Below are 13,504 nucleotides of genomic sequence, written 5' to 3'. Positions count from 1 at the left end.
GTGACAGCTGTGGAGTTAGGCAGCCTCCCCCGCACACTTAAATGCCCTGCTCGCACCCCTCCCCTGCAAGCTATAGCGTTTAGTTGTGGCCCTGGTGTCACCCCATCTGACGGGTGTCGCCTGATGCAGGCCGCACACCCCGCACCCCCATAGCAATGCCACTGTGCAGCAGCCTCGCCATTGCCATCAATGAAGCGGCCTCGCCATTGCCATCAATGAAGCGGCCTCGCCATTGCCATCAATGAAGCGGCCTCGCCATTGCCATCAATGCAGCGGCCTCGCTATTGCCATCAATGCAGCGGCCTCGCCATTGCCATCAATGCAGCGGCCTCGCCATAGCCATCAATGCAGCGGCCTCGCCATTGCCATTAATGCAGCGGCCTCGCCATTGCCATCAATGCAGCGGCCTCGCCATTGCCATCAATGCAGCGGCCTCGCCATTGCCATCAATGCAGCGGCCTCGCCATTGCCTTCAATGCAGCGGCCTCGCCATTGCCATCAATGCAGCGGCCTCGCCATTGCCATCAATGCAGCGGCCTCGCCATTGCCATCAATGCAGCGGCCTCGCCATTGCCATCAATGCAGCGGCCTCGCCATTGCCATCAATGCAGCGGCCTCGCCATTGCCATCAATGCAGCGGCCTCGCCATTGCCATCAATGCAGCTGCCTCGCCAATGCCATCAAGGCAGCAGCCTCGCCAATGCCATCAAGGCAGCAGCCTCGCCAATGCCATCAAGGCAGCAGCCTCGCCAATGCCATCAAGGCAGCAGCCTCGCCAATGCCATCAAGGCAGCAGCCTCGCCAATGCCATCAAGGCAGCAGCCTCGCCAATGCCATCAATGCAGCAGCCTCGCCAATGCCATCAATGCAGCAGCCTCGCCAATGCCATCAATGCAGCAGCCTCGCCAATGCCATCAATGCAGCAGCCTCGCCAATGCCATCAATGCAGCAGCCTCGCCATTGCCATCAGTGCAGCCTGATTGATTCCCATCTGCAGCCTAGAGGGGGGCGGGATGAGTGCCGACAGAATCTCCTATGATAGACAGAACAGTCATCCAATGGCTCCCCAGGAGACGGTACTTCCTATTTCAGAGGACGCCAAGTAAACAGGAGCTTCTCACTGTATGTAATCTGACAGCGCTAGATGTACAAAGCTGCTAGAGACATCCCCAAAAAGACTTGCAGCTGTAATTGCAGCGAAAGGGGGTTCTACAAAGTATTGACTCCGGGGGGGCGCCATACAAATGTACCCCCCACACTTTTCACATATTTATTTGTAAAACATTTTGAAAACCATTTATCATTTTCCTTCCACCTCACAATTATGTGCCACTTTGTGTTGGTCTACCACATAAAATCCCCCAAAAAATACATTTTACATTTTTGGTTGTAACATGACAAAATGTGGAAAATTTAAAGGGGTATGAATACTTTTTCAGGGCGCTGTAGATGATGGAGGCAGAAATTTTGGTGGTCCGAGCACAGCTTTTATAAACAGCTAGCCTATGATCTTTAGCAAATTTCTCCACTTTCCCTCCTTGCCCTGTGCCTGTCCAAACTTTCTTTAAAGCGGAGTTCTGCCTGCAAAAAAAAAAATTAAGTCATCAGCTACAAATACTGCAGCTGCTGACTTTTAAAATAAGAACACTCACCTGTCCAGGGCGCCCGCGATGTCCTCACCCGAAGCCGACCCATTCCTTGTCTCCGGGTGGAGGCGCCACCATCTTAAGTAATGTGAAGCCTAGTGAGTCACGCTGCGCATTCTGAGTGGTCCCTGCTGTCTTCTGGGACCTGTGTGTCTCCCAGAAGACAGCGGGGGAATGGAGGAGGGGCCAAACATGGCATAGATCGATGCAGATACTTGGAGCAAATACCTGCTCCCCCTTGAAAAGGTGGCAAATGTGACACCGGCGGGGGGGGGGGGAGAGACCGGATCAATGGAAGTTCCATTTCTTAGGGGAACTCCGCTTTAAAGGCCATTGCTGCAGGCACATTTCTGTCTGTGACACACGATCGGACTTTCCAACAGACTTGGTCCGGCGGACCGGAAGCCGTCGGACAATTAGATCGTGTATGGGCTCCAGCAGACTTTTTTTCCCCCAAAAGTCAGACGGACCTAGAAATAAAATCTATCCAAAGGACTCAAGTCCGACGGACTAAAAATCGGGAAAACCGTTCGTCCTACGGACCAAATGCAACGCAAGCACAGCTATTGGCTATTGAACTTCCTTGTTTAGTCCCGTTTTACATCATCACGTTCAAAGTGAACTGACGTGTGGGGCCAAGTCCGTTTAGTTCAGAAAGTCAGTCGGCCCTCCGCCGAAAGTCCGTCGGGAAGACCGCCGGACCTAGTCCGTCAAAGTCCGGTCGTGTGTATGCGGCATTAGCCTCAGAAAAGACTAACTGACCACCATAACTGTGCGCAGCCTAATGTATTAAGCTCAAACACACGTGTGTGTGTGTGTGTGTGTGTGTGTGTGTCTACATATATATGGCCCTAGCACATTGATCTCCCTGCCGGCACAGTGAAAGAAGTGCGTAAGCACTCTTTTTGCAAAGCCCGTAAGAGGAAGATCTTTCCCATCTTCCCAGCGGCACACAGAGTGATAATGCTAATGTGCATGGGGTGTTTAGGGTGTGCCCAGGCACACTCGGCACACCCTGTGCTCACGCCTATGCTGACCACCCCTGGGCCTCAGGGATGTCAACACAGCTGCTGGTTCCCATGTGGTGCACATAACCTCCATACTGTCAGTTTCATCTGAATGAAGAAAGTTAGGTGCACTCAGGACTCTGGGATTTCTCTCCAGCAGTTGGTGTTTTGTTCAGACTAGAGATTACTGCTATAAACAGTAATTTTGGCTGCACTCACATATTTTTCACATGGTATGTTTGCAAAAATGAAACGTTGCAACGGGTAATACGGCAGCCATGTGCTGACTCCCACACACTCTTCCCCCAGGCTAGCACATAGCACAATATAAAAGAAGTATGGATGGTCATATGAACCTATGTTTTCTCCGTTTTAAGGTAGAAAAACATCGATATTAAAAAAAATAATATAAAAAAAAATTAAAAAAAAGTAAAAAGATGAGAGAAGAGGTATAAAAAAAAAAAATAATTGCTACCAACTGGAGTTCTGCTTTAAAATGAATATAAATTGGAAGTGCTGGCTTGGTGGCTTGCACATTTAGAAGAAAGGAAAGTCCCAGGGTACCTTGGTAATGTATAGTTCCCCTATTCTGTCTATAGTTTATATTTATAGTCATGAGTATCTAAATTGTTCTACTTTCACATTGTGCTGCAAACTTTCCCTGATTTTGGTAATCCGGGTTATAACAATAATGTAACAGAACAATAAGCACAAACATTGCATTTGCTGTATACTGTAAATGTTTGTCCTTTTAAGTTTCCTAAAATATAACATGGTAATCAGCAACATTTTAGAACGTTCGTTTGTATGAAGAAGTTGTATTTTTATCAATTGCTGTTGCATAAGCAAATATTTTAAATACACAATAGACTAGCAATCTAAAGTGTTACTAAACCCACAACCGTAAAATCAGTCTCTATATGCAGAAAAGCATGCTTGGTATACTCACCTCTAAGGGGTTAAAGGGGTTATAAAGGTGCATTTTTAGTTTTTTTTAAAGCGGAGGTCCACCCTAAAGTGGACCTTCCGCTCATTGGAACCCTCCCCCCCTCCGGCGCCACAATTGGCACCTTTCAGGGGGGAGGCGGGTGCAAGTACCTGTACAGTACAGGTACCTGCGCCCACTTCCGGTGTAGATTCTGCAGAAGGTACGCCCCTTTCCGCAGAATCTACGCCCCTTTCCGAAGGTCCCCCGCTGCCTGCTGGGAAACACACGGATCCCAGAGACAGCGGGGACCATCCTTATTGCGCAGCACGACTTGCGCATGCGCAGTAGGGAACCGGGAAATGAAGCCGCAAGGCTCCACTTCCTGATTCCCATACCCAAGATGGCGGCGGCAGCACCCGAGAGACGATCGAGAGATCGGCTTCGGGTGCCGACATCGCGGGTAAGTGTCATTATTTTAAAAGTCAGCAGCTGCAGTATTTGTAGCTGCTGGCTTTTAAAAAAAAAAAAAAAACGGCGGACTCCCGCTTTAAATAACAAACCTGTTATTCTTACCTCCCCTGTGCAAGGATTTTGCACAGAGCAGCCCCGATCCTCCTTTGCTGAGGTCCCCCCAGTGGCGCTCCTGGCTCCTTCTCTTCTCAAGTGCCCCCACGGGGAGCCGCTTTCCATGGTGGCACTCATACGGGCGCGCTCTTGAGTCCTGCTGCTGCGTCCATTGACTCGGATGCATCAAGGTAAAAAACCTCAAAGGGTTTACAACCCCCTTAATCCTCTGCATTGTGTAAAAGGGATGTTTGACCCAGTCTTCGCTGATCCTCCCCTTCTTCCACTGTCCTCCATCCATCTCCTGATAGAACAGAGCATTTGGAGGAACCGATCTTATCCCGAGTGCAGCCGAGTCACATAGCAGGTCCTGCCTTCTGAAGCCTGCAGCGCTGATGGACGTCCCACTGGTCCAATGGTGGGACCGCGAGACGTGTGACGTCCATCATAGGCACTGCAGGCTCCAGGAGGCGGGAATTACAATTCAGCCATCCCCGCTCGGCTCTCCTCTCTTACGGCTGCCTGCTGTGAAGATGGGTGCACACCACGGTGCTGGCCTTGGACTTTGGGCTGAAGCCCCTGGTCGTTTTTGCCACCTAGCAACGCCCCGTCTCTTGACCAATAGGACTATCTTCCATCTTGATTTGGAGCCCAGATGTGGAGGTCCCATACTTTGGTGTTTACAACATATGCCTTGTTGGCTCTCTGAGCATATGCCCATTTGAGTTCTCTTACTCCGGTAAGCCTCCTCACTAACCGGTGGTGGTTCTATTGTCTCTGTCTTCCCTTCAACACTGATGCAACTATCAGTCTCTCCCCTCACACCAGGGTACTATGTGTAATCCTAGACTCTGAGTTGTCATTTCAGCCCCAAGTCCAATCGTTGTCAAAATTTTGTAGAATTCATCTCCGTAACATCTCCAAAATTCGTCCCTTTCTAACAAATGAAACCACCAAGCTCCTCATTCACTCCCTTGTTATCTCTCTCCTTGACTATTGCAACTCCCTTCTCATTGGTCTGCCTCTCCATAGGCTCCTCCCCTCTTCAGTCTATCATGAATGCTGCTGCCAGACTTATCCACCTTACCAACCGCTCAGTGTCTGCCAACCCTCTCCTCCAATCCCTACACTGGCTCCCAATCACCTAGCAAATTCAATTCAAAATACTAACCACAACATACACAGCCATTCACAACTCTGCCCCGAGCTACATCACAAATCTTGTCTCCAAATATCACCCAAATTGTCCTCTCCGCTCTTTTCAAGACCTCCTACTCTCAAGCTCTCTCGTCTCCTCCTCCCATGCTCGTCTCCAGGATTTCTCCAGAGCCTCTCCCATCCTCTGGAACTCGCTACCTCAACCTGTCCGGCTATCCCCTTCTCTTGCTACCTTCAGACGATCCCTGAAAACTCATCTCTTCAGGGAAGCCGATCACGTCTCCAACTAATCTACCACTTCCATCAGCTCATTCCCCACAGTTAGAACCTTTTGTACCACCTGCCCCACCCTATTAGATTGTAAGCTCTTCTGAGCAGGGCCCTCTTAATCCTCTTGTATTTTATTGTATTATAACTGTATTTTCTCTCTTTTATATTGTAAAGCGCTGTGTAAACTGTTGGCACTATTTAAACCCTGTATAATAATAATAATAATGTCCTGTGGAATTCCACTTCTGGCTAAATAATCTGTTTTCACCGTTTATCCAAGGACTGTTGTATTTATGATTTAAAATCTTTATATGGTGGCACATGGACTTTAGTTTGGGTGTGAATTTCACATCACTTTTCACAGTTTTTTTGTGGTCATTGCACAGTATATATTAGTGTGTGTGTGTGTGTGTGTGTGTGTGTGTGTGTGTGTGTATATGTATGTATATATATATATATATATATATATATATATATAATTTTTGAGCGCTGCATAAAATGTTATCTTTCAATTATGAACATTTATAGACTTATGCAAAAATTACAGATTTAGCAACCCTGTAGGTGACTCTTTTAGTGGCTAAAAATGCCCGTACGTGAATTTTCTCAATTTCTTGCTGAATAAGTTCTAATTCAATCAATGGGTGGCCCTGCTGGCACAACCCATCTTCACAAACTTCAACCTGAAGATTGAAGGAGCCAGGTGAAACGTTGCCGGTGTCGGGAACCATAAACCAGAGACAGAAAGTGCGGTTAAAATCGCACCTTTAATGAAATGGCAAAAATAAAACGTAGTCAAAAAACGTAAGCCAGGGTTTGGATGCCAGAGCGGGTAATCGGACGAGCCGGGGTCAGAAAATCAGAAGTCAGCCAGGCCACGTCATACACATGAGCACAGGAAGGAAGCACTTATGCCGCGTACACATGACCGGTTTTTCCGTCAGAATAAACTGACGGAGTTCCGCTGAAAAGGTTTTGCCTACACATGATTTCACCAAAGTCCGATCATCTAGACCGCGTGACATACAAAACACGTATGATGGGACTAGAAAAAGGAAGTTCAATAGCCAGTAGCCAATATCTGCCCATGCGTCGTTTTTGGTCCATCAGAAAACAGCATACAGACGAATGGTTTTCCCGATGGGAATTGATTCCGTTGGAAAGATTTAAAACATGTTCTCTTTCTAGGTCCGTCAGAATTTTCGAAAACAAAAAAAAAAAAGTCAGATGAGGCCCACACACGATCGGAATATCCGATGAAAAGATTCCGTCAGACTTTTTCTGCCGGAAAGTCTGACCGTGTGCACACGGCATAAGTGATCATAGACCATGCAAGGGCAAGGAGGAACCTAACTTGACTGCTTAAATAGCAAAAATGGGCTGGCGGTAGGCTGGGCTAATGAGACAGGTTAATGGTAACCAGGTGAGTGACTGTGGTAAGGAGTGGCTGGTAATTGACCGACAGCTGAGCAGCTTCTGAGCACTGAAAGAAAGTGGCAGAAGCCCAGCCCTGACAGCCGGGCATTCAGTGACTGCAGCCAATCTGCTGCATTCACTGGGTATTCTGACAGCCCTCTGATTGGACGAGGTGTGAAGGAGGGGCAGTGGTGTCATGATCCCTATCTTGTCTATTCAGAGAGCGCCATTATATTGTTCAAAAAAATTCAAATCATTCTATAAATGGTTGCATTCTATAAATGGAAGCAAAATCTGGTGATGAACTAGCTTCGCTGCCCTCTTCAGATAGGGAGATTCTTATGTAAGCTAAAACAAAACACACAAGGAGAGGGAGCATCAGCCTCACGCTTTGCCGTAAAACCATTTTATTGGAATTAATTGTGGAAATAGACTCACAGTCCAGTGCGATGTTTAGGTGATGCTCATACGTATGGAGCAAGGCCAATGTGTTTCCAGGGCAGAACCCTCTTCATCAGAGCCATGGTTCTGATGAAGAGGATTCTGCCCTGGAAGCATGTTTCATCTTTTTAAAATGGTTTTGCGGTAATGCGTGAGGCTGTTGCACCCTCTCTTTGTGTTTTTTTTTTTTTTTTTGTAGAAGATGGCAAATGCTAGGAATATTGTGATTGACTGCCCACATGTTGTCAGATCAAACAATATTTTTTTATTTTTTTTTAAGTCCCATGGTGTAGTGAAACACACTCACAAAAACAGAACACCCAGTACAAAAAAAAAGTGCACAGAAAAGTTAGAACACAAAAAAGTGCACAGGGCATACACGTGGTTCTCCTCCAAAGAGGTGGGACCCTTGCCCTTATCCCCGGGGTGCAAGCCTTCTGATAGGGACTGGGGTAGTCACTGGTCCACCTGGTGGACCCCTTTCTTTAGGAGGCCTGCCGAAACAGGCCAACCCTAAGTACTAGGTGGGGCTCCATGGGATTGGGAAGAACCTGACCAAAAGGCCACATGCCCTCTCCCCCAAAGACATTCAGGGCAGGCCAGAGGACGTACACCCTACTGATCCGCGAGTGAGACAGTGCATACAGTGCTGTGCAAAAAGTGCAGTGACAAACATACATTGAAAAAAAGATCAAGTGCTGGTTCCATAGTAAAATACCATGGTTCTAGAGGCATGTGTAAAAAAAAAAATTGTCTGCAGTGGTATTTTACTATGCAGTGGCCATAGTACCAAAAACCTAAGGTGAGCTCTCCCTCCGTGAGAATTACAGCACCCACAGGGGTGCATACACCATGGGCTTCTTTCGCAACCTGGCCCTAGGCCAGACCAGTGCAGCCCCATCCCTACCAGGAAGGCATCAGAACTTGGAGAGCTTAGGGAGAGCCTTGCCTACAACCGGGGGCAAGCCTGGTGCACCAGAGACAGATTCAACCTGGGAGGAAAAAGGTCCTCCCACTGCCCCCACCGTTCCCACCTAAATACATCAGGGATTACTAACCAACTCCCCAATTGGCGAAAGGGAGTTAGGGTTCTATCCCCGACAACTGTTCAGAACAGATATCACACTTGATCTTGGCCAAAAGGATCAGACCATATTACTCCTTTTGGACCAGTGTGGACAGTCCAGCCAGGGGCAGCAGTGTTGGAGAGGCAATAAGGATGAATATTTGAGAACCTATTATTTTGTCTATATAGTCCTCAAATGTGGATAGACTGAGGGGTCCTCCATGGCCTGTACACATAGACTTATCTACAGCCTCTATCTCCATGTGTGTGGTCACCACCTTTCTCTGCTATACCGTGTCACATAATGCTTGTATTTATTTTTTTTCCCTGCAGGGTGTGTGCATGAAGTGGTCCTGTCTTCGATTGCCTTGGGTGGATCTCGATTGGTTCATAGACATTTCTTGCCAGATAAAAGAGCTGGACATCTCTTCTAACCTCCTGACTTCTCTTCCATCAGTGGTCCCATGGGGGCTTCTCAATTTACAGAAGTTGAATTTAAGTGACAACCAGCTGTGTGATCTGCCCAGTGTGCAAAGCTCCGATGAAATCATCTGCTCCAGGTCAGCTGTCTTGTGAAAGGGAAATCTTTGTCTGAATTCTTCATAGTTCAAAAAAAAAAATCGTTCTGTGTGCGCCTGTTAACGTCAGATCACCGTTTTTTTGTAAAAATTAAAAAATGGCCACCCAAATGAGTTCAAAATTATACTTTTACAATGTGCACCTCATCCCAAATTATGTAAACCTAAATGTACGAGACCTCTGGTCTCCAAGCAGAGGTGTCAGAAGAGTATGAGCTAGGGGACTATTGCGGTGCATATAAATTAAATAATACATCACATGAAGAAAAAACAGATTTTGCATAAAAAACGTAGTACAGTTTATTAAATAAAAACCATTACAGAATCCAACATATCCAGAATTCATGGAGCAGGTGAGGTATTTTGACTAGTTTCGCTTTTCAGCTTCCTCAGGAACTACCTACATCTAAAAATGCATAAATTATTCATAAATCTATAAAGAATATCTACAAAAAGTGATAAAATCACAAACAGTTTGCAAACTGTCTCCTTAATATTTATTTTAATTGTTTGTGATTTTATCACTTTTTGATTTATGAATAATTGATGGATTTTTAGATGTAGGTAGTTCCTGAGGAAGCTGAAAAGCGAAACTAGTCGAAATACCTCACCTGCTCCATGAATTCTGGATATGTTGGATTCTGTAATGGTTTTTATTCAATAAACTGTACTAAATTTTTTATGCAAAATCATTTTTTTCTTCATTTGATGTATTATTTAATTTATATGCACCGCAATAGTCCCCTAGCTCATACTCTTCTGCTTGGAGACCAGAGGTCTCATACATTTAGATCACAGTTTTTGTTTTTGCCTTTTTAGATTGCTTGAAATTGATGTTTCCAATAACAAGCTGACGTCTCTTCCCCCTGGATTACTCCATCTGAGCCGGCTTCAGAGACTTTGTGCATCCAAGAACTTCTTGGCACATCTGTTTAGAGAAGACGGTATGTCACACTTCCATGTCATGTGACCACAATGTGAACCTTGGGTTACTCCAAGGGATATTTAGATACATCCCCTTTATCAGGGAATCTAATTGAAAATCTGCTCGGGAGACTGGAGAGGTGTGTGATTTGATCAAAAAGCAATGTGAAAAGTATTCTTACTTTTAATTAGGGCTGGGGAAAAAAATCAATTTAAAGCTTGAATCGAGTTCAGAGGTCAAATCGATTAAAAATTTCAGCAAATCGATTTTTTTTTAGATTTTTTTTATTTATTTTTTCCTCCTACCTTCCCTACCGAAGAAAGGATAGAGTTGCTCTTTAGTGAAAGTGGTTGTAAACCCTTACATATACCAGATGAAGTGACTGGCCTCAAGTGATACACAGAGATAAAACAAATCCTGTTACATGAGTTGTACCTCTTTATCTGCAGCCACCTCTTCTCTAGAGCCATTCAAATTCAAGAATTTATAAAGCTTGTAGAGCTGTCAGAAAACAGGGAGGGAAGAGCTGAAATTACACACTGCAGAGCTCAGTGTTAAGAGCTCTAAGAGCTAATTGGAGGGAAGGGACACACCCCACCCCTCCAACAGCAGAGGAACAGCGCTGAGGTTATCAATCACAGGCTGTGTGCTGGAGATCTCTCCCCGTCGTCATTTCTCTCTTTGCGTCAGTAAAACTTGTCAGAAGTGACTCATGCAGATCACAGATGAACAGAGCAGCAGATAGAAATCACACTCGGTGCTCTGGATTGAGACAAGTACACACTATAAAGGGATGTGCTTTGTACATATTTCATGTCTGAGGTTTACAGCCACTTTACCTATATCATTTGGAAAAAAAATTGAACAATTGTTATAGGGTTATTGGGTATTGAGGATCTGGACAATGTTATTAATGCTGAATTCTAGCAGGATAGATGTTGCCTAGCGGACTGTTCTGGTCTGCCTGTCAGTTTTTTAGGCGGACCTGAACGGACACTCTATACAGGTCTACGGAGCGACGGATATCAGCAGTGACATGTCCACTGACATCCGACCAGCTCTGATCTGCTAAAGTGTGATGGAAGGAAAGCCTACTTTTCCATCCGTCTGGCGGATTGGATAAAAAAGGACTGTATGCCCCCATAGAGCCAGCTGTTGCTCCAGGTTCGGGAAAGATCTCGACAATATTGTCGTTATCCACCCAGTTGTCTGACATCTGGCTCTTAGCGCACCATTGAAAGCTACAGCCAGCTGCATCCGACCTCCACCTCTCTTGCATGTCACTCCAGTAAGCACTGGAGGGGCAGAGCAGAGAGCGATGACTAACAGTCACTGCTCTCCACTCCAAGCAGACAGAGAACTGAGTGATCAACGGTCATGTGATCACTCAGTTCTCCGGCTTAGAGCCAATGAGGGACAGCTGCAGCATCACACTGATGCTGCAGCATAGATGTAAGCATATGTGTTTATTTTTTTAACCCATGCCTCTCCTTTTTAAAGTGGTTGTAAACCTTAGTATGGGCTTACCTGTAGGTACTGTAAACATCTTCTAAACTGCACAGTTTAGGAGATATTCACTATATGCGCTGCTGATCAGTGCATGCACACTGAGGACACAGCCCGCTCGTGCCGTTTCTTCAGTACCCGTGCCCTGACTGGCAGCACCCGCACGCATGCGTTGGTGTGATGTCATCGCGCCTCCGGCCAGTCACTGCGGCAGAGCCTGCGAACCTGGAAGTAACTCCGGTGAAAGATATCGGCCGTGGGAGTGGAGTGCGGGTGGCACTGAAGGGCATCGTTCTAGGGTAAGTATTTCATAATGAGCTAGTATGGCAAGGCATACTAGCTCATTATGCCTTTGTCTTGCAGGTTTTTTTGTTGTTTTTTTTTCTGAGGTTTACAACCTCTTTAAGTTTTTGGCTTTAATTCTGCTACCGATAACTAGTATGTGTGTTGATTGTGTGTTATTTATATAACTTGATCTTATTACATATTTTTTCCAGGGGCTAACTGGATAGGTCTGCGGAGGTTACAGGAATTAGATGTGTCTGAAAACCATCTCTCTGATCTCCCAAGCCCTGTTTTCCATTGCTTCAAATCCCTGCGATATCTGAATGTCTCCCGCAATAAACTGAAAATGTTCCTGGAGCCTTGGGCCTGCCCTCTCGTAAGTGTTGTGTGAAATGCATAGAATATATGTGTTCAAACGCCTCTACAAAGTTATACTCCGCATGTGGAGGCTTCTTCCTCGTACATACACTTTTATTGCAGAAGTGACGGAATTATCGGGTTATATGATTCTTGTAACGGATACGTAGATGAAGAAGTTTAGCGCACTTCTGAAAGCATAGCTGTGCACAGCCTATTGCATTAGGGTGCGCACCCCAAAGCTCAAACACACATGCGTTCCTCTGCAGCCTCAGCTGCACTGGACAGTGAATGAATGGGAAGTGCTCTGTGCTGAGCGGCTTCCTGTTCATTCACAAATTGAAGCATAGTACACACAGTTTACTATACTTAGGAATGAACACAGTGAGTGAGTGTGTACACTGTGTTCATTTAGAAAAGTAAGGCGATGGTAAATGACATATCTGTTAGCCCCTTCCCCCACTCGCCATCCTGAAACTTTTCCGGTAGCAGCTGGAGGGGAAAGGAGGGCAGCACTGCGGGGCAAGGGGCAACACGGGAAGCCTGGGCAATAGGGTGAATTGGCACTGCACATAGTGATTACGGTGTGCCCTGGCACACCCCCTGTGCATACCTGTGTCTGAAAGGGGCCGCTGGCTGATGATGATTAAAGGCACAGTCACTGTACACTCCCAGCACTGATAATGATGATGACCAGAGTTGTCCCTCACTAGTGCCGAGTCTACCAGCACACACAGTGCGCAGTCCAGGCACACTGACACAAACAGCAATCTAGAGCAGTGGTCATCAACCCTATCCTCAGGGCCCATTACGGCCCCTTTCACACTGGGGCGGGGCGGGCATCGGCGGTAAAGTGCCGCTATTTTTAGCAGCGTTTTACCGTCATTTTAGCGGCGGTCTGCAGCCGCTAGCGGGGTGGTTTTAACCCCCGCTAGCAGCAGAAAAGGGGTTAAAACTGCCCGCAAAGCGTCGCTTTGCCGGCGGTATGGCCGTGCTGCCCCATTGATTTCAATGGGTAGGAGCCAGTTAGGAGCAGTGCATACACCACTCCCTTCACCGCTCCAAAGATGTAGCTAGCAGGACTTTTTTCACCTTCCTGCCAGCGCACCGGAGGGCTTTCACACTGGAGTGAAAGGGGCCATTTTTTTCAGGCGCTACACAGGCGCTATTTTTAGCGCTGTAGCGCCTGAAAACCGTTCCAGTGTGAAAGGGGCCTAACAGGCCAGGTTTGCAAGATAACTGAAATACATCACAGGTGACATCATTTGCTGCTCAGTGATTGCCGTATTCTAGTCTGCATCTCCCCAAGGTAATACATAAAACCTGGCCTGTTAGTGGGCCCTGAGGACAAGGTTGA

The 13,504-nt window shown here is 46.5% G+C and overlaps 1 protein-coding gene across 1 annotated transcript in view; it reads left to right on the top strand.

Annotated features, from left to right (window-relative positions):
- Positions 1-13,504, top strand: part of LOC143959292 (leucine-rich repeat serine/threonine-protein kinase 1-like) — a gene marked incomplete in the record, with an annotated part of 364,255 nt that overhangs the window by 161,490 nt on the left and 189,261 nt on the right. Inside the window, 3 exon segments of the mRNA XM_077467970.1 lie at positions 8,830-9,056; positions 9,894-10,018; positions 12,003-12,166. Of these exon segments, the coding sequence (XP_077324096.1) occupies positions 8,830-9,056; positions 9,894-10,018; positions 12,003-12,166 (516 nt within the window).

This window comes from Lithobates pipiens, unplaced genomic scaffold (genome assembly GCF_037356315.1).
Source record: "Lithobates pipiens isolate NorthernLeopardFrog02 unplaced genomic scaffold, aLitPip1_a1.2 Scaffold_7, whole genome shotgun sequence".
NCBI classification, from domain to species: domain Eukaryota; kingdom Metazoa; phylum Chordata; class Amphibia; order Anura; family Ranidae; genus Lithobates; species Lithobates pipiens.
This window is presented reverse-complemented; position numbering and strand designations above follow the sequence as displayed.